Source organism: Temnothorax nylanderi, unplaced genomic scaffold (genome assembly GCF_030848795.1).
Source record: "Temnothorax nylanderi isolate EJ_2023f unplaced genomic scaffold, tnyl_v1.0 TNYL_tig1243_pilon, whole genome shotgun sequence".
Taxonomy (NCBI): Eukaryota; Metazoa; Arthropoda; class Insecta; order Hymenoptera; family Formicidae; genus Temnothorax; species Temnothorax nylanderi.
In genome coordinates this window covers 449-20,381 of record NW_027250305.1, presented here as the reverse complement: position 1 = coordinate 20,381, position 19,933 = coordinate 449, and the positions used below count along the sequence as shown (strand labels likewise).

Sequence of the window (19,933 nt, the reverse complement as noted above, 5' to 3'; positions counted from 1 at the left end):
CTACCCTTCAGATCACTAAAAGAATTCTTGCGTCTCTAAAACTCATTTGTTCCATTTCTCCTCTTGCACAGAGTTAGTTTTAAGCGTCAGACAAGCAACGAAAAATAGTAGGAGCAAATACACGCGTCGGAAGGCACCCTTACACACGATAAACTACCCTCCAGACCACTAAAAAAATTCTTGCGTCTCTAAAGCCGATTTGTTCCATTTCCCCTTTCGCAAGGAGTTAGTTCTAATCGTCAGACAAACAACAAAAAATAGTAGGAGCGAATATACGCGTCGGAAGGTACCCTTACGCACGATAAACTACCCTTCAGACCACTAAAAAAATTCTTGCGTCTCTAAAACCGATTTGTTCCATTTCCCCTTTCGCACAGAGTTAGTTCTAAGCGTCAGACAAACAACAAAAAATAGTAGGAGCGAATACACGCGTCGGAAGGCACCCTTACACACGATAAACTACCCTTCAGACCACTAAAAAAATTCTTGCGTCTCTAAAACCGATTTGTTCCATTTCCCCTTTCGCACAGAGTTAGTTCTAATCGTCAGACAAACAACAAAAAATAGTAGGAGCGAATATACGCGTCGGAAGGTACTCTTACGCACGATAAACTACCCTTCAGACCACTAAAAAAATTCTTGCGTCTCTAAAACCGATTTGTTCCATTTCCCCTTTCGCACAGAGTTAGTTCTAAGCGTCAGACAAACAACAAAAAATAGTAGGAGCGAATACACGCGTCGGAAGGCACCCTTACACACGATAAACTACCCTTCAAACCACTAAAAAAATTCTTTTGTCTCTAAAGCCGATTTGTTCCATTTCCCCTTTCGCACAGAGTTAGTTCTTAGCGTCTGACAAACAACAAAAAATAGTAGAAGCGAATACACGCGTCGGAAGGCACCCTTACGCACGATAAACTACCCTTCAGATCACTAAAAAAATTCGGTATTTATGCATAAAAGGGGCCTCCTCTCCGATTTCAATGACCTTGATATATGTTGTCAAGGTCATGACCCCGAGTGACCTTCAGAACGTTTTAGCCGTCGGTCGTTATTCGTTAAAAAGTTATTAACAAAAAAAGTTTGGAAAATATAGCAGTTATTTTGAGTATTGGAAGGCATAAATGACTAATATATATGTTGAAATAGTTCACGCATACACTTTCCACGCGAAACGAGATGCCACATGGGTTCGTGGCGAGCGTTACAAGCTCGTTTATATATATACATAATAAAACATTAGGTAAATCTGAAGAATAGTGGCCTCCTCACCGATTTCGTCGAACTTCGTAGAATTAAAATTGAATGTATTATTTTAAAGTTGTGATTTTCATTAAAGCAGATATTTTGTATTTAAGTGTTTAAAGCGCGTCAACTAACCTAATGTAGGTTAGTGACGCGCTTTAAGGGAGAATATACGAGTAGAATTTTCAAAAAATCGATTTTTTTTCACTTTTCTTAAAGTTTGAAGTATAAAGAATATTGTGTGTAAATTTCATGTTAAAATTCGAAAAATTGTGGACGTTATGGGCGGTTCGCCGAAAGGCGGTCGAGCAATCGAGTTTCCACACCGGATTCGCCGAAAGGCAGTCGACTGTGACCGAGCCGCCGGATTCGTCGAAATAAAGACGAGACGCTTTTGTTAGCTAGCAGCTGCTGATCAAAACAGATTAGGTTGGTTGGTTGGTTTGGTTTTTTGTAACTTAATTGACAAACTCACTATTTATTACGGTCTCGCGATAAGACGTAATAGTAATTCTGTTGAAAATATGAAGAAAGCTATTATGGCCAGCTTTCTTCATATGATATCAACCGACCAGAAGCCGCAGCATCACTGGTGTCCACCAGGGAGCGATTCATGGTGTTCTTGGCAGCAAGCGAAAGCTACAAATACATTGAACAGCTACCACTATAAGCCCGCTCTTCATCCGGATGTTGCCAAAGTTATTGAACCGATTTTTAGAGACCTAAGTTCTGACAATTTATTACAACGCTGCGTCGGAGGATATACACAAAATTCAAATGAGAGCTTCAATAATGTAGTTTGGCGGATAGCACCCAAAGTAAGCCACAGCGGTTCAAACATTGTAAATATTGCCGCCAATATTGCGACATGTACTTTCAACTCTGGGACCAAATCCTATCTTCAAGTTATGGATACTTTGGGCATCAAAGTCGGAAAGAATGCTGATCGGTACTGCGAAGTCGAGGATGTGGAGCGCATTCGTATCGGCGAAATTAAAGCTCACAACGCGACCCGTGAAGGGAGAATTCAGCGTAGACAGTCACGAATTGCTGCTGAGGATGCTGCGACAGCTGCGGAGGGATTACTTTATGGCCCTGGAATCGCTGATTAACGGTAAATAAAAAAATAATCTCTATCTTACACGTAATTTCTTTGCCAAATTTTAAACTCGATTATCTCAAAACATACTTTTCGAAGTCGGTTCCCAGAATATCTCGAGAACGGCTGGACCGATTTGCTTCAAATTTATACACAATGTTTTGCGATAGTTTTTCTCGTTTTCATCGGAAGATTTTTTTTTTACTCAACTAGTTTTTTTTTATCAGACTATAAAGGTCGAAAATTTGGGTCGAAAAATGAATCTGAGTTCAAACAGTCGACGTTTCGGTAAAAAATTTTTTTTAAATGAAATCTACCGATAAAAATTGCTTTATGTATTGCTATTTAAGAATCCGTTTTAATTTTACGTTTCAGATCAACCGACTGCGCGAAATCTTGGGAACCGTGAACCGTGTCCACGAGGAACACATTTTACGCCGGCCACGAGAACAGCGCTCCGAGGGAATTAATTCCCTTAAAAAAATTTGTGTACGTGCCTCAATGTAGATACTGTTAAATAAAACAAACCCGGATCGAATCGAATTAATAGTTTTCTAGATAAAAATTCCCAAATTTCACCTTTTTTTCTTGTGGTCTACTCGTATGTTCCCCCTTAAAAGTATTTAAGTGTTTAAAGCGCGTCAACTAACCTATGTAGGTTAGTGACGCGCTTTAAACAGTTAAATACTTTTAAAGCGCGTCACTAACCTATACGTACCAGTCTTGCAACAACGATTGACAAAAGATGACTGATATAGATGGCAACATCGCCGGTGAAATACCACTACTTTCATCGTTTCCTTACTTACTCGGTTAGGCGGAGCGCGTGCCCCGAGGGCTTCGTGCCCCGGCGGTCACGGTGTTCTAGAGCGTAAGGGTGCCTTCCGACGCGTGTATTCGCTCCTACTATTTTTTGTTGTTTGTCTGACGCTTAGAACTAACTCTGTGCGAAAGGGGAAATGGAACAAATCGGTTTTAGAGACGCAAGAATTTTTTTAGTGATCTGAAGGGTAGTTTATCGTGCGTAAGAGTGCCTTCCGACGCGTGTATTCGCTCCTACTATTTTTTGTTGTTTGTCTGACGCTTAGAACTAACTCTGTGCGAAAGGGGAAATGGAACAAATCGGTTTTAGAGACGCAAGAATTTTTTTAGAGGTCTGAAGGGTAGTTTATCGTGCGTAAGGGTACCTTCCGACGCGTATATTCGCTCCTACTATTTTTTGTTGTTTGTCTGACGATTAGAACTAACTCCTTGCGAAAGGGGAAATGGAACAAATCGGCTTTAGAGACGCAAAAATTTTTTTAGTGGTCTGAAGGGTAGTTTATCGTGTGTAAGGGTGCCTTCCGACGCGTGTATTCGCTCCTACTATTTTTTGTTGTTTGTCTGACGCTTAGAACTAACTCTGTGCGAGAGGGGAAATAGAACAAATGAGTTTTAGAGACGCAAGAATTCTTTTAGTGATCTGAAGGGTAGTTTATCGTGCGTAAGGGTGCCTTCCGACGCGTGTATTCGCTCATACTATTTTTTGTTGCTTGTCTGACGCTTAGAAATAACTCTGTGCGAGAGGGGAAATGGAACAAATCTGTTTTAGAGACGTAAGAATTTTTTTATTGGTCTGAAGGGTAGTTTATTGTGCGTAAGGGTGCCTTCCGACGCGTGTATTTGCTCCTACTATTTTTTGTTGCTTGTCTGACGCTTAAAACTAACTCTGTGCGAGAGGAGAAATAGAACAAATGAGTTTTAGAGACGCAAGAATTCTTTTAGTGATCTGAAGGGTAGTTTATTGTGCGTAAGGGTGCCTTCCGACGCGTGTATTTGCTCCTACTATTTTTTGTTGCTTGTCTGACGCTTAGAACTAACTCTGTGCGAGAGGAGAAATGGAACAAATCGATTTTTAAAAATCGCTCCAGGAACGTTCCAAACTTCAACCAGCTAAAAGTTAATTAGAATGATGCAGCATGGTGATATTAATAAATGCATTCACGCAGTAACATAATGTTAATCACGATTTCGTATATCATAAAAGGAGCGTCGCGCGTCGCTATAAGATCGTGTACATTAAAAGTTCAGTTAAAACATTTTTACCTATATCTTATCGTTTCGATGAGATATACGCTTAGATTAGAAACATAAGAATTGATTTTTTCCGATGGAGTGTGTCACTTCTTTAACATGCGTAAGAGCACTAAAAAATACTCTTATTTTTATCTTTAATGTAACATACCCAAAGTTCATCAAAATTGAGGAGAAAACTTGGGTTTGTTTTCTTTTAAGATAAGTATATTTAATCTAACAAGATTCTCATTTGAGTGTTACATGTACTTTATGAGTTTGCTGTGCAGCAAATATAATTAGCGCGATATTTTTGTAGCTCGACGACTTGAAGCCGAATTTGATGCCTTTAACAATTAAGGAGGGTGGTTAGTAAAATCACTTTGATAAGAATTAGTTCAAATTTACGGAGAATATTCGTCTATGGGAATCTGTCGTCCATGGCAAAGTTGAAGACAATCGTCTGCATGGTTGTCGAGTAGGGTAGACCGGGGCACGTTGTCACACATTTTGTTCAATATTTTTTGTATTTTTTACATTTAATATTTGAGAGTACTTTGATATGCCAAAATTTCGAGTGAACCCTCAGCTTCAATTGGACAGTATCGAATTTTGTGTGATTGTTACTCTACAGTTGTTACATAACAATAAATAACGACCGGTCGCTTGTGTGGGTGGAAAGGCCGTGACCGGGGCACGTTGTCACATCAAATGTAATTGCATGCAAAATGTTATCCAAACTGTATTCAACGTAAATATCAATATATTATAGTGCGCTGCAATGTAAAAAAGTAAAATCCTTCACAGAAACATTTATTTTAATTCAAAAAAGTACAAAATTTTCGTCTTAATCTAAATACAAGAATTCCACTCGAATGCGCAACTTATTGATACACATTTTATAGGCGCGGTGGCGAACATAACGAAATATCGATGAGTAACGACCCTAGAGATAATAAATCCAATCGATAAAGAAGTCGGTAAAGAAGAGCAAGCTAAACACAATAGAAGGTTAGAGTAATATCAAAATTGTATGTGACAACGTGCCCCGAGGGCATTTTTTTACTCCAAACAGCCTCATGGTCGACACGTTTGAGATATTCATAAGGTTAGGTATTGCACGCGGTAGGTAAAAGTACATACTTTAAGATAATATAAAGGTCTATTCTGAAAAAACATAAGCTTCATGTCCAGTACGTTGAATATTAGTCAATAAAGATTTACTTACGGTCGCAAAAAACTTTCAAGTTGATTTTACGTCAACACAGCTGGAGCAATCTCAACACTGTAAACATACCAAAGATGGGCATACACTAACACGTTTTGGGAATAACGGGTGTAGTCCTCTGATTATTAGTTTTTTAAATAAAGCCGATGTGACAACGTGCCCCGTGTGACAACGTGCCCCGGTCTACCCTAATTAATTATTGAAGTTATACTCTTGTCTCTCTCTTATACACGGGCGACACAGCAGAAATGTTACCTAACCTGTAATGTAACTCTCGAAAGCATATTAAAAATGATAAGAATTTAGTGAAAATAGGTGCAAATAACTCTTTACATATTTAGGAAGAACTTTCTCGAAGACTGAAATGATTCGTCTTTATAGTTATCAAGAAATTGTAAAAATAAAATAGGACCACATTTATTATTTCCACATTTCAATGTGGATAATAACGTATTTGGGTTTCAATTGTACAAACAACTCTTTTTAAACCTTAAGAAACAGCAATTAAATGCATTCCACATATTTATTTGCTAAAATTCGTTTATTTCACGCGACGAAAATCTAACCTATTGCTTTTCCCCTGCCGCGCGCCCCTTCATCGCACGAAGAGCGAACCAACCTCCTTAAGCAATATAGTATGCTATTCTAATTAAAATGTATGAAAATATTAAAATAAAAATATATAGAAATCTGTTGTGAATACTTCTTAGGAAAAACTATAATAATAGTAATATAATAGAATAAACAATCAAACAGATTTACATACTTATTATGTGTCGTAGCAAATTGATGATTATTGACATTGAAAATTGTGTAAAGCTATTAATTTTTATAGTAGGTATTTCAAATAAATGAAAAGTAACATATTAAGACGTAACAATGTAAAACATACAACAATGTTGACTGAATAATAATAATTTGACTTCGATATAAAGAAATTACGTTCATATTCTTCAATAGCGTAGTGACTTTACTACAAGTGTATAATCATATGTTATGCTTTATCTAAGCATGACATACGCGATTACGTACTTGCTTGAGCAATTATTACGTCAAATGAACAGTTTTCAACTCTAATCTTATCTCGTTGTTTTTGTTTTCGTAATGATTAATGTTAGTATGTTAGAGTTATATAATGTAAAAATAGTACAACTAAAAAAAGAGGTATTACACAATTAAATATATCAATACATATTTATGTAGTATTAAGGGCGGCAGTGTGGTCTAGTGGTAGAGCGCCAGACTCGTAATCTGAGGAACCAGGTTCGAGCTCTGTCCACTAGAGCCATGTAAACATGGAATGTTTTTCCGAAGCTGCGCCCCTCCGTGCAAGATAGGCTCTTGTGCGGAGGAAAATGGGCTCCGTCTTTCGGAAAGAGACGTTAACCCGTTGGTCCAAAGAGTTAAAGTGAGAGGAGAAAAGGTTGTAGTGTAAAGGTTTGGGTAACGTTCCTTATAAAAACGACTTGCAAACCCTGCGTGGATAAGCAATAAAGATAGTTTATGAGTTTTTTATGAGTTTATTTATGTAGTATAAGATTTGTATAATTATATGCATTTTTTAAATGGAACCATCTATTTTATCAAAATTCTCTTAAATCTATTTTAATCAATTTATTACATTAATCATTGCAATTAAGATGTATCATAATTTAATTAAAATAACATTTATTTGAAGTCGATTAAAGAATAAAAAGTTTTGTCATTTATTTGCATTTCTAGCACTTGATTAGTAAACCATTTTCATTGTGATTTATATCATTTGCTATAAATTATTCATATATTATTAAAATTATATGTGTTCTTCATAAGTTCAGTCATTAAACGTCCATCTAATAATGGGCGGATTTGATTCTGAGAAAACCGCGGAAAACATTTCTGAGAAAACTCATCAAGGTGAAATATGCATATGGCCGATGTCATTCGACCACAAGTACGCACGCGATCGCGGCGCGCCAGACGCGTCGTTTGACGCAAATTTCTCGCAAATACCGCAACTCGATCACATTCGACGGGATCTCAATGCGGAACGTACGTATGCCGTTGACCAAAAAGGGAAAAGGGAAAAGCGGCTTTCCATTACGCTCTTAATTAAAACAGCTCTTAACTCAAACGTATAGGAGAATGCGCGCCCGTCTTGAATATCGATGGATATGAAGAAAAAAACGACGGTAAAGCGGGCGGGGGAAAAAACGGCGGAAGGGGGGCGCGACGAAGGAAAGGGTGGAAAGGCCGGAATGAGTGGAAGGGAGCCGGTTGAAAAGGGAGAAAGGAAACGTGATAAATCTCGCTGCGAACAATAAGTTATCGTAAAGAATCATTTTTGCGTTTTGTGACACGGCGGGAAGAACAATGATTTGTCGGAAAAATTCTCCAATTCCAATTGCAATTTCAGAAATGGCCCTAGAGACACCGGCATGGCTGAATCAATGCTTCGTAGAGAAGATCCTGCGAAAGTCAGAAGGCGACAACTCGATTCAGATGATCGATATATTCTCGAAACCGGCCACGGCTAAGGGTGACAACTACTTAAGCGACATGATTAGGGTTACTGCCGAATTTTCGCGTGACCAAGGCGACAGTAAAATTACGGAGAAGAAATCAATCATTGTCAAAATCTCGCCTATAGCTGAAGGCATTCGTCAGGACTTTGTAAGTTGATTCAACTAATATAATACTTCTAATACAAATAAATCAAATTAAGTGGCAGATTCTACTATTTCGAAGTAGATTTCTGATCAACAAAAAGATCAGGACAATTATTTTCTAGGCAATCAGTGATTAAAAATAAAATTATTTTTATCAAGTTCAAAGAGGCACATATACCTACATTTAGAAGAAAAGTATATGCTTCAGTCATTTTAAAATCAATTTTGATTTGCGGAATAAAATTATTATTTATTTGTCATTTCTGAGAAACCAAAACTTTTTATTTAAAGCCTTACATCGCAAAACTAATTGCACGCTTGTTTGATTTTAAAAGATTTTATTTGTTAATCTTAAATAAACTTTTTACAGATCGAATTATCAGGCGTCTTTGACATCGAGATATTGATGATGTCAGATACCTTGGATAAAATGAATAAGTTGTTAGGACCGGAGCATCGCTTAAGCGGGAAGGGCCTATACGTGCAATATAAAAATCCAACACTTCTGGTGATCGAGGATCTCGCGCCTCTCGGCTTTCGCATGGCCGATCGTCTGTCTGGTCTTGACCTAGCTCATACCATATTGGCGCTTGACGGACTAGCCAGGTTTCACGCAGCTTCTGTAGCCATATGCGAGAAGGTAAATCACTACGCGTGACTCACTTGTAATGTCTCATCGCGATTATCACGAATTCAGGTTAGTGGCACGAAACCATGAACCATACAAGGTGCAAATTTCCATGTTAATATTCTCTGAATGATATAAGTAATATATATTTACATGGAAAGTCATTTTTTGTATTGCATGCTAGGAGAGTTCTTGCACTATATTATACGAATATTGCACTATATTAAACACATTATACATTATACATAGTCGTCAGAAATATTCAAATGTTTCATATAATAGACATTAATATATTTTAAAGCGATGAAACATTAATTGCTTCAAATACTATCAAGAGATAAGTTTGAAACTTGTAAAGCTTTAGGACAATGTGCTTTTAACACTTTAGATCCTATAGAGAAGTAGTTTCTAATTAATATTTTAAAATGGTACACATTTTGTTTTAATACCGTGTACAAACATATTGCCCAACTTCATACTAAATTGAAATTTCTTGTTGCATAAATGTATAGTGGCGGGCAAAGTTTTTACGTTTTATAATATTAAACATCACAGACGCGCGCTACGCGCGCGCTATTTGTTTTTAATATTTCACTGTTACTATTAACTTTACACTGTTAACCACACAACTGTCAAAATATGCCATGACAGCCGCTCATGAAGTAAGCGCAACAAGAGAACCAATCGACATCGCGGAAAAGCGACAACAATATTTCGATAGATTCGAGTATCGATGACATGCCCTTTTTAGAAGAGGAGAGAAAACATATATTATTAGAAATTTTATAATTTGTGCCATATTAATTATAATTAGCTTTGCACTTTAATAATATCTAATTTGTGCATTTCACCGTTTTAATTTATGTAGAATAAAATATCATACATTCAACACCTTTTGTTAAAAAAAAATGAAAAATTATATTTCTCGTATAATGAATTCTAATTCAGAATAAATTTAGATGCAGTTGATAAAATATATACAAAATAAAATATATTTACAATAAAGTTACAAATCTTTTGCAGATATATTAAAGCCACAAATCTTATGCTGTATTTATATAATTAGTTTCAAATTTTTTAATAGCATGAATGAAAAGATAAAACTTAGCACTCATCAGCACTTAGCACTTTTTTGCGATAAATGATGCATTTAAGGCTCCTGGATCCTGAGCCGAGAACTCTGCGTTGACGGTGGCGACGTACCGTCGCGGCAGAAATAAGAACTCTCTCCAATGGAGAATTCTGTCCTTTGTGACATGTTGACAACCTATTTTGTCGTGCATGCTATTTCTTTATTATTCGCTCAGTACTTGTGCTCTAACGTTTAACGTATTCGTGAAAATCGTAAAATTGACCGAAAAGTAAGATTTGCATGCGGAAGGAACGTTTTCACCTCTTTTCGATAATCGGAAAACGGCTGTTTTCCCGTATGTTTAGGCTTCGTTTTATGGATGTTTGTTTATTGTCGAGGGAAAAGGATGTTTTCGGTCAATTTCGGAAGTGTTCTGAAACGATCTATAGTGATGTTTTATTGAAATGTCTTTTTATTTGAAAATGGCATGCACGACAAAATTGGGTGTTTTCCTCGCCTCGATAGTAAGAATTCAATATGGCCGCGGTGACCATCCAGGAGCCTTAAGACTCCAGTAAATTACTAGTAATAACTAGTCATGAAAGATTCATAAGAGCTCGAACAGATATGTGTTAAAATAAGAAAAAATTATTATGTCCATTAACGATTGTTACGTAACTGGATCCATCCAAGATAAATATCGTGTCCTAAACCTCTGATACTACAGATATGTACATACACTGTAATAATGCGTGCGGCATAATGGTTACCGTAAACCGTAGCAATTTTGTATGGTCGAATGGGAGTTCGAAACTACACGGCGAATGATCCAGCAGAAATGCCTGGCGGAGAATAACCGTTTTAACCAAAGTCCAATATCCCTTATTATCCTTTATTACAGCACGTGCCTCGGCGTTTAGCTAAGAAAACAATTTGAAAAAGTATCTTTCATGAAAAAAAGACTACAATTTACTCAAAAACGTATATCAAATTAAATCTGGCCATCGAGAGCCAACGCGGTTATTTGTGCGTGATAAATTAAAATTTATTTATTAATTCTTCTTACATCTTTGTCCGAACGTTTCGGCTCCACATTGAGCCATCATCAACGGCATAACAAATACAATTTAATAATTCTCACGATCTCCGTAGGTACGCTATAGATGAGTGCTTCGGGACTGGAAAGAGTGGAAAGTCGGAAGGCCGATCTGCTCGTCTGCTCGTAACGTGTTGACGTATGGTTGGAATGTGATGTCACAGTTAAGAGATCAGGAGAACGTAAGTATGAGAATTGATATCATGGTCATTTTTAAATCCATTGTTCAGCAATGCGACTAAGACGACACATAAGCATAAAGTTCAAGACTATTTATACTTATATATGTGTCGTCTTAGTCGCATTGCTGAACAATGGATTTAAAAATGGCCACAATATTAATTCTCATACTTGCGTTCTCCTGATCACTTGTATTAGGCCAGTCATATTAGACATCAGATCGTCCAATTAATCTTTCCAGATTGCAACCACCATGAATCGCTTTGATTTGAGATGCTATAAGTGGGATTTATTTTGCTTCGCAAAATGAACGCAGAATAAAAAGTTATTAACAATTTTATGAACAAAAAACACGATTTTTTTTATTTTTTCTCAAATATCTCGAAAACTAAGCAAAATAGGGTAACTAACTATACGTACCTTTCTTGTAGAGCGTAAAATTATCTACAATAATGATCTGAACAACATTTATCGTCAAGTCAGTCGTTTAGTTTGCACGCGCCGTCAAAGTCCGAGACTCGGATCCCGAAAACCTTCGATTTCATCGTTTTGCTTCCTCATAGAGAAAGCTTTGTTTTCGTGAATTTCATATATGAACCTTTGATTGCGCATAAAGTTGGGTCTAGTCAATCAAATTTAAATGAATTATATATGAAATAGGGGTAGAAGAAACCAACGAAGAGATTGGTTTTTGAGTTTTTTCTGTCAATATGTTCAGATCGTTGTAAAACGTCGAAATACCGTCTAAAAAAACATGTCCGTATGTGTGTGTGTGTGTGTGTGTATGTGCACATTTGATGTTGTGGTTGCTCTAACTTCCGCAAATATTGAGATATCGGGCTGTTTTTTTTTTAATCGATAGAGTATCATTCAAGGAAGGTTGGTATTGAATTTGGCGATGATCGGTAAAAAGGTTCTTTTTTAAAAAAATTTTGAATTTTTTTAAAAATGTCCGTGGTTGCTCTAATTTCCGCAAATATTGAGATATCGATTTATTTCTAATTTTATTATATTTTTCAGTCTTTTCTACCCCTATTTCATATATAATTTTTTAAGATTTGGTTGATTAGACCCAGCTTTATACGCGATCAAAGTTCCATAATTTTGATCGCATATAAAGCTAAGTCTAATCAACCGAATTTAAAAGAATTATATATGAAATAGGGGTAGAAAAGACCGAAGTAAAAATTGTTTTTTGAGTTTTCGATGCCATTGGTTGATTAGAACTAGCTTTATACGCGATCAAAGGTCTATAATTTTGATCGCATATAAAGCTAAGTCTAATCAACTGAATTTAAAAGAATTATATATGAAATAGGGGTAGAAAAGACCGAAGTAAAAATTGTTTTTTGAGTTTTTGATACCAATGTGTTGCTTATGTTCGAAAACGTCGAATTTAAATTTTTTGAGGATTGAGGCCTGAGAAAGGAGGAGGGTTAGAGTGGGCAGTCTTAGTACCCACTCCGTAAAACTAATTATATAATTTTAATATTGTTTAAATATTGTTTAAATATTGTTTAAATATTGTTTAAATATTGTTTAAATATTGTTTAAATATTGTTTAACCTTCGCTCACAAAGCTTCCTCTATGAGGAAGCCAAAACAAATAAATACAAATAATTATGCATCGAATAAAATACAAGCTTAAAATAGAGGAAGCAATGCAGGTTTCTACTTGCACACTTAAAAACTATGAGGAAGCAATGTGCAAGTTTCTACTTGCACACTTAAAAACTATAAGTAAGCAATGTGTAGGTTTCTACTTGTTTTGCTTTCTCATAGAGGAAGCTTTGTTTTCGTAAAAAAATTTTTTTTAGTTGCCGCTATGCCAATGTGTTCAGAATGTTCTAAAACGTCGAAAAATCGCTATTTTAAAAAATGTCGGTATGTGTGCATGTGTGTATGTATGTATGTATGTGCCACCGAAATTTCTATAACTCCAGAACTGATCAACCAAATCTTAACCAATTATATATGAAATAGGAGTAGAAAAGACTGAAGAATATAATAGAATTAGAAAAATTGCCAATATTTTAAAATGTTAACCTTTAAGGGCTACATCTCAAGTCTCAACAATTGAGACTTTTCATAAATTGATATTTTTTGACAATTTAGTATTAATTACACAGGCACACAAAAAAAAGTGTCTTGGCCGAGACACTACACTAGTGTATTCCCATGTACTTTTTCCCGCTGAATCCGAATCCGAAGTCAGAATTGTCAGATTGGCTAAAATTTATGAGATAACCACAAAAAAATGCTCAAAAACACGAATTAAAGGCAAAAAAAATTGCTTTGGCCGAGACACTACACTACTGTATTCCCATGTATTTTTTCCCGCTGAATACGAATCCGAAGTTAAAACTGACAGACTGGTTCAATATTATGACGTATCCTTAAGGACGTTCTCCGGTCCTTATACTAGAGAAAATCAATTTTCTCTAGATTTTCTTGAAACTGTGAATATACGTTAATTTAGGTGTGCTTTATGCGTGGTATAAATTTCAGTACCTCTTCCGGTATAAAAAATAAAGATACTGAACCTCAAAGTTTCAACTTTTACTAATGAAAAGATTTTCCAGGACAAACGGTAAGTTGGTCAAAAGGACCAAAGTTGCTCCTCTCGTCGAGTTCTATAAGGAAAAAATGCCAAAATAAAAAAAATTTAAATTAAAAAAATTTTTTGGTAAAAATTGAAACTTTGAGGCTCAGTATCTTGATTTTTTATACCGAAAGAGGTACTGAAATTTATACCACGCATAAAGCACACCTAAATTAACGTATATTCACAGTTTCAAGAAAATCTAAAGAAAATCGATTTTCTCTAGTATAAGGACCGGAGAACGTCCTTAAGGATACGTCATAATATTGAACCAGTCTGTCAGTTTTAACTTCGGATTCGTATTCAGCGGGAAAAAATACATGGGAATACAGTAGTGTAGTGTCTCGGCCAAAACAATTTTTTTTTGCCTTTAATTCGTGTTTTTGAGCATTTTTTTGTGGTTATCTCATAAATTTTAGCCAATCTGACAATTCTGACTTCGGATTCGGATTCAGCGGGAAAAAGTACATGGGAATACACTAGTGTAGTGTCTCGGCCAAGACACTTTTTTTTTGTGTGCCTGTGTTATTGGCAACTTTTCTAATTCTATTATATTCTTCAGTCTTTTCTACCCCTATTTCATATATAATTATGTAAGATTTGGTTGATTAGACCTAGTTTTATAAAGCTTCTATGTATGTACGAATTCTCCGAAATTTCAAATGTGTGTAACACGAGAACTGATCAATCAAATTTTTAAGAATTATATATGAAATAGGGGTAGAAGAGACCTAAGAATACAATAGATTTTGTTATATATTATTATGAAAAAATACAAGTTTATGAATTTTGTGATTGAATGATTACTGCGATTATACACTATCGGCAAGTTGAACAAGCATACATACCCAGCATTGGGCTGCATATATTGCCGATAGTACATTTATATTCGCAGTAAACATTCAATTACAGAGAGAGAGAGAGAGAGAGAGAGAGAGAGAGAGAGAGAGAGAGAGAGAGAGAGAGAGAGAGAGAGAGAGAGAGAGAGAGAGAGAGAGAAATGATGATGATGATGAAAGCCATTTATTAGCTACAGTAGCTACATTGATAATACCTAATAATACATAAATACATAATACCATTACAATTACCTACTATCATTAACACTACTAATTATATTACCACTACGCATTTGCTTCTCTCTCTTTCGTTACTATACACCGTGCTATCTTTTTTCTAAAACTTTGTATTTTTTCTTCATTTTTTATCTCTATTGATAACGCATTATTTCAACCCTTCACACAATAACATTTGTGAAGGGCCTTATAGTTTTTAAGTGTGCAAGTAGAAACCTTCGCTCACAAAGTTTCCTCTATGAGAAAGCCAAAACAAATAAATACTAATAATTATACATCGAATAAAATAAAAGCTTTTTCACAACACCTCCACGGAAAGTTCGACTTTCCATGCCTGTAGAGAGGGGCGAAAGCGGTCAATTGCATGCCAAGGCGGCATAGCGGGCGGAAAGTAACCACTTTCCTCCCTAGGGCGGAAAGTGACCACTTTCCACCCGCTAAACAGGGAGGAAAGTGGTTACTTTCCGCCCGCTATGCCGCCTTGGCGTGAAATTGACCACTCTCGCCTCTCTCTAGGCATGGAAGTCGAACTTTCCGTAAAGGTATTGTGAAAAATATCGTGTGCACCTCGGGGCGAAAGCTTTTTCAGACTCGTGTGATTTTCCGCCATCGCCTTCGGCTCGGGCGGCAAACTTCACACTCGTCTGAAAAACGCTACTTTCGCCCCTTGGTGCACAATATACTATTTCATAGAGGAGCTTTGTGAGCGAAGGTTTCTACTTGCACACTTAAAAACTATGAGGAAGCAATGTGCAGGTTTCTACTTGCACACTTAAAAACTATGAGGAAGCAATGTGCAAGTTTCTACTTGCACACTTTTTGATGTTGCGCCGGTGATTTTTTTCCGTCATTTAAAATGAAATTAAAAATCCTAAAAAAATCACACATCATCTGAGAACTACAAAGAATACTTTTCATAATGCAACCAATTTTTTAGACCCTTTTTCTTTAGTTTGTAGCTATGTAAGCAAGAAATTTTGATTTTTTTGGAATAGTCTTAGTTTTTCGCTGTTTTCAGGCCTTAGAATTTATTTGAGATGAATTTTATTGTATGCATCTTGTTGTAGACGAAATTTGCAACAAAAAAGGACCCTTGTATTTTTTTCGTACGACAAACGCTGATTTTTTTATTGACGCGCAAAGTTATCCAATATTGCGCACAGGTCGGATAACGCTAAACTTTGCGCGGCAATAAAAAAATCAACGTTCGTCGTATGAAAAAGATACAAGGGTCCTTTTTTGTTGCAAATTTCGTCCACAACAAGATGCATACGATAAAATTCGTCTCAAATAAATTCTAAGGCCTGAAAACAGCGAAAAACTAAGACTATTCTAAAAAATAAAAATTTCTTTACAAATTAAAGAAAAAGGGTCTAAAAAATCGGTTGCATTATGAAAAGTATTCTTTGTAATTCTCAGATAATGTGTGATTTTTTTAAGATTTTTAATTCCATTTTAAATGACGGAAAAAAATTACCGGCGCAACATTAAAAAAACGATGCAATAGAGGGTTTTCGGGATCCGAGTCTCGGACTTTGACGGCGCGTGCAAGCTAAACGACTGACTTGACGATAAATGTTGTTCAGATCATTATTGTAGATAATTTTACGCTCTACAAAAAAGGTACGTATAGTTAGTTACTCTATCTTACTTAGTTTTCGAGATATTTGAGAAAAAATAAAAAAGATCGTGTTTTTTGTTCATAATATTGTTAATAACTTTTTATTCCGCGTTAATTTTGCGAAGCCAAATAAATCCCATTTATAGCACCTCAAATCAAAGCGATTCATGGCGGTTGCAACCTGGGAAGATTAATTGGACGATTCGATGTCTAATATGACTGGCCTATATGACATCACATTCCAACCATACGTCAACACGTTACGAGCAGACGAACAGATCGGCTTTCCGATTTTCCAGTCCCGAAGTACTCATCCATAGCGTAAAACAGAGATTGTAAGAATTATTAAATTGCAATATTTGTTATGCCGCTGATGATGGCTCAATGCGGAGCCGAAACGTTCGGTCGAAGATGTAAGAAGTACTAATAAATAAATTTTAATTTATCACACACAAATAACCGCGTTAACTCTCAGATTTAATTTTTAATGTTTATTATCAAGAGTCCTAATTATTTGATTTAATATATCAAATTATTCTCTTACAATTAGTACCTAACTACTTAAGGAAAATCGACTTTTCCTTGACTAATATATCGCGTATATCAAATACCTTCGAAACTAAAACAATCAAAAAAGAAAAGCTTTAAGTTTTTAGCTTAAATAGACACGTATGTGCCTAACTAATTGTTAGCAGTAAGTCCTTCTACATTTACGAAATCGTAATTTGTAATTTATATTGAAATTTACATTAAGAAATTGTAACAAATAGTCCTCCTCGTAACTATCTTCAAGAAAAAATGTTCTCTAAATTTGTTAAGAAATCACATGTTATTGAAATTAATGTCGTAGATGTTTTTCTATAGCCTCATGTATACATGTTCCAAATTTCCAGTCCACACTACTCTTATTTACTAAATTGTATAATTAAATAAATAAATATCAATGTTCTTTGATAAAAATATTTTAATATCTAGGAACCAAAGCAAAAAGAGATGTATACGAAAGGAATATTTAACGATCAGTACCCGCTAGAAATGCAAAATTTTTTCGTTATGACTCTTAAAGCTTTAGCAGATGAGGTTGCAAATTGGCCAGGAATGAAAAAGTAAGATTTACATGAATAAACGTAATATTTATTAATCTAATTCTTAATGTTTAAGATAACATAAATAAACATAATAAGCAGAAACTGGCAAATATATATAGAAACACAAATTGTTGTTTAGAATATACAGCAAATATTTATGATTTTTCCATAATTTTATAGAATTCCATGTTCATGTGACTTTTATTTATTGTTAGATACTCGGAAAAAATTGCTAAACTCACCGACCACATATATAAAATAGGAATAGATGCATCCAAGTTATGTGAGGATGAATTCAATGTTATTAATCACGGCGATTTCTGGGTAAACAATATGTTGTTCAAATATGACAATGATGGCAAACCTGTTCAGCACATTTGTGTAAGTACCACCACATTATAAAAAATCATGTATTTTTTTTAAATACAAGCTTATTGATTTATTTATTATTATAATCACGATTAAAATTTAAGATTGAATGACGAAATTCGTGAAATCTAATTTGTACCTGCATGTAATGACATAATTTATATTGTTGAAACAGCGTATTTACTTTAAAACTATATCTTAAAAGATTAGTTTTGAAAAATGTAAAGCATAGTGAGCATAAATTAAATATAAATAGGTATAGCATCGTTTAGTCACTTTGCTTTAATTATCTATATTTCTGAATTTTTATTATCATTTTTGTAGTTGAATGCAATGCAAGTTGCAGTTAAATGCAAAATAAATTTACATAAAAATTAACAAAATGAATAAGACATAAATATATAATATTCCGAAAAGTATGCGGTATATGTTAACGCATTTTAATGATTCGCAATATCGACTTTAGCGATCAAGACAAAGAGGCAGCGCTAATATGAGATACTTGAAACTGCAGTATATTATGAATAATGCATAAATCCAGTTTGATCACATTCAGGTACATCCGCCACCTGTCTGCCGGTGTCATTCGCGCAAACTCTCAACTTTCTCGCCGTGACTTCCTAAACACGAGTCCCACTTCTTTCCCGGGGCACGGATTTCATTTCCAATTCAATTGCCAGGAGCTTAAAAAATCGATCGATCGACAGAGTTTGTTTGATATTACAGGTGGATTTCCAAATGTGTGTCTACACATCGCCGGCAATCGATCTTCAATATTTTCTCAATACAAGTCCTTCCCCGGATGTCATTGAAAACAAGAGAGATGTTTTATTAAATGAATATCTTGGCGCACTGTCGGCGACTATGAAGCAACTGGGCTGCAAGACGCAGCCACCCACCATGGAAGAACTGAAAGCTACCCTAAAACGAAGAGCCAGTTATGGAATGATATCATCCTTCTCATGTTTACCGATAGTGCTGTGCTGCAAGGCTGAGGCGAAAGATTTAGATGAGATCATGAATCCTGATACTTTTTCAAGTCCGGGTCTAAAGAGCGAGGGTTATAAAAAATTGATGATGAAGAGAATTCCAATGTATGACGAATGGGGTTTGCTGGATCTTTAATGAATACTTGACTTTTGTTGTAATAAATAATGTAGAAAAAATAATAATAATAGGCATGACAAAGTACAGCAAATACATTAAAATGGAAAACAATAGAATAATAGAAATATTGGCGCGCTTTGAAGAAAAAGTCATCATGGAATTGATATGATAATGACAGATCTTTTAGTTTGAAAGATCAAAAATTATTCTTTTATGATGTAATATAATGTTTTCATATATATAATATAAATTAAAATTACCATAATTATATCGAGAAAAATCTGAGAATTATAACATTATATAAGAAAACTTAATTATTCTCTTTAATGGCTTTTTAATTAACTTTTACTCTCTACTTTGTCATACGAAGTTACAAAATACTTCCTTTTACGATGCAAAATGAGAGATTATATAATGTTTGACTTCGTTGACTTGGATTAACATGGATTACTTCAATTATAGATCACATTAAAAAACATGGAAGACTCTACATTTTAATATCATTGATAAACTTGTTACACAGTTATATATTCGTAATATTAATGTAAAAATCTTCATTGCTTTAATTTCAGAGATTATAATTCAAGATTTCAGAGATCATAATTCACGATTTTTAATACATTTTCAATCTCTTTCTCTTCCCCCCTTCTCCCTCTCTTACAACATAATAGACTTTACAATTCGTCTCGTTTTTCTTCAAATTTTTATTTCTTTTTTTTTAAATTTAATTCAAAATTCTATATAAAATTTAATTTTCAAATTAAATTTTATTTTCGAAGTTTATGGAGTCTAATTATATTTACAAGTTAACTTACTTTCATC

At 35.0% G+C, this 19,933-nt stretch overlaps 2 protein-coding genes across 2 annotated transcripts; both read left to right on the top strand.

The window, feature by feature from the left end:
* The first annotated feature begins 1,526 nt into the window (after positions 1 to 1,526).
* Positions 1,527 to 2,928, top strand: LOC139787025 (uncharacterized). The gene is made up of 2 exons (XM_071726113.1): positions 1,527 to 1,553; positions 1,647 to 2,928. Exons 1-2 carry the CDS (start codon positions 1,527 to 1,529, stop codon positions 2,355 to 2,357), a joined length of 738 nt encoding a protein of 245 aa, XP_071582214.1. The 3' UTR covers positions 2,358 to 2,928.
* A 5,069-nt stretch (positions 2,929 to 7,997) lies between these two features.
* On the top strand, positions 7,998 to 19,714 carry LOC139787024 (uncharacterized). The gene is made up of 5 exons (XM_071726112.1): positions 7,998 to 8,276; positions 8,643 to 8,912; positions 17,523 to 17,653; positions 17,851 to 18,016; positions 18,731 to 19,714. Exons 1-5 carry the CDS (start codon positions 8,022 to 8,024, stop codon positions 19,127 to 19,129), a joined length of 1,221 nt encoding a protein of 406 aa, XP_071582213.1. The 5' UTR covers positions 7,998 to 8,021; the 3' UTR covers positions 19,130 to 19,714.
* The last annotated feature ends 219 nt before the right edge of the window (positions 19,715 to 19,933 follow it).

Excerpts from the sequence above, each read along its gene's own strand:
- LOC139787025 (XM_071726113.1), top strand. The coding sequence starts at position 1,527 with ATGGGCGGTTCGCCGAAAGGCGGTCGA. Across the intron at positions 1,554-1,646 it reads GTTCGCCGAAAGGCGGTCGA|CTAGCAGCTGCTGATCAAAA; the intron begins GCAATCGAGTTT and ends CGCTTTTGTTAG.
- LOC139787024 (XM_071726112.1), top strand. The coding sequence starts at position 8,022 with ATGGCCCTAGAGACACCGGCATGGCTGAATCAATGCTTCGTAGAGAAG. Across the intron at positions 8,277-8,642 it reads AAGGCATTCGTCAGGACTTT|ATCGAATTATCAGGCGTCTT; the intron begins GTAAGTTGATTC and ends AACTTTTTACAG. Across the intron at positions 17,654-17,850 it reads AATTGGCCAGGAATGAAAAA|ATACTCGGAAAAAATTGCTA; the intron begins GTAAGATTTACA and ends ATTTATTGTTAG.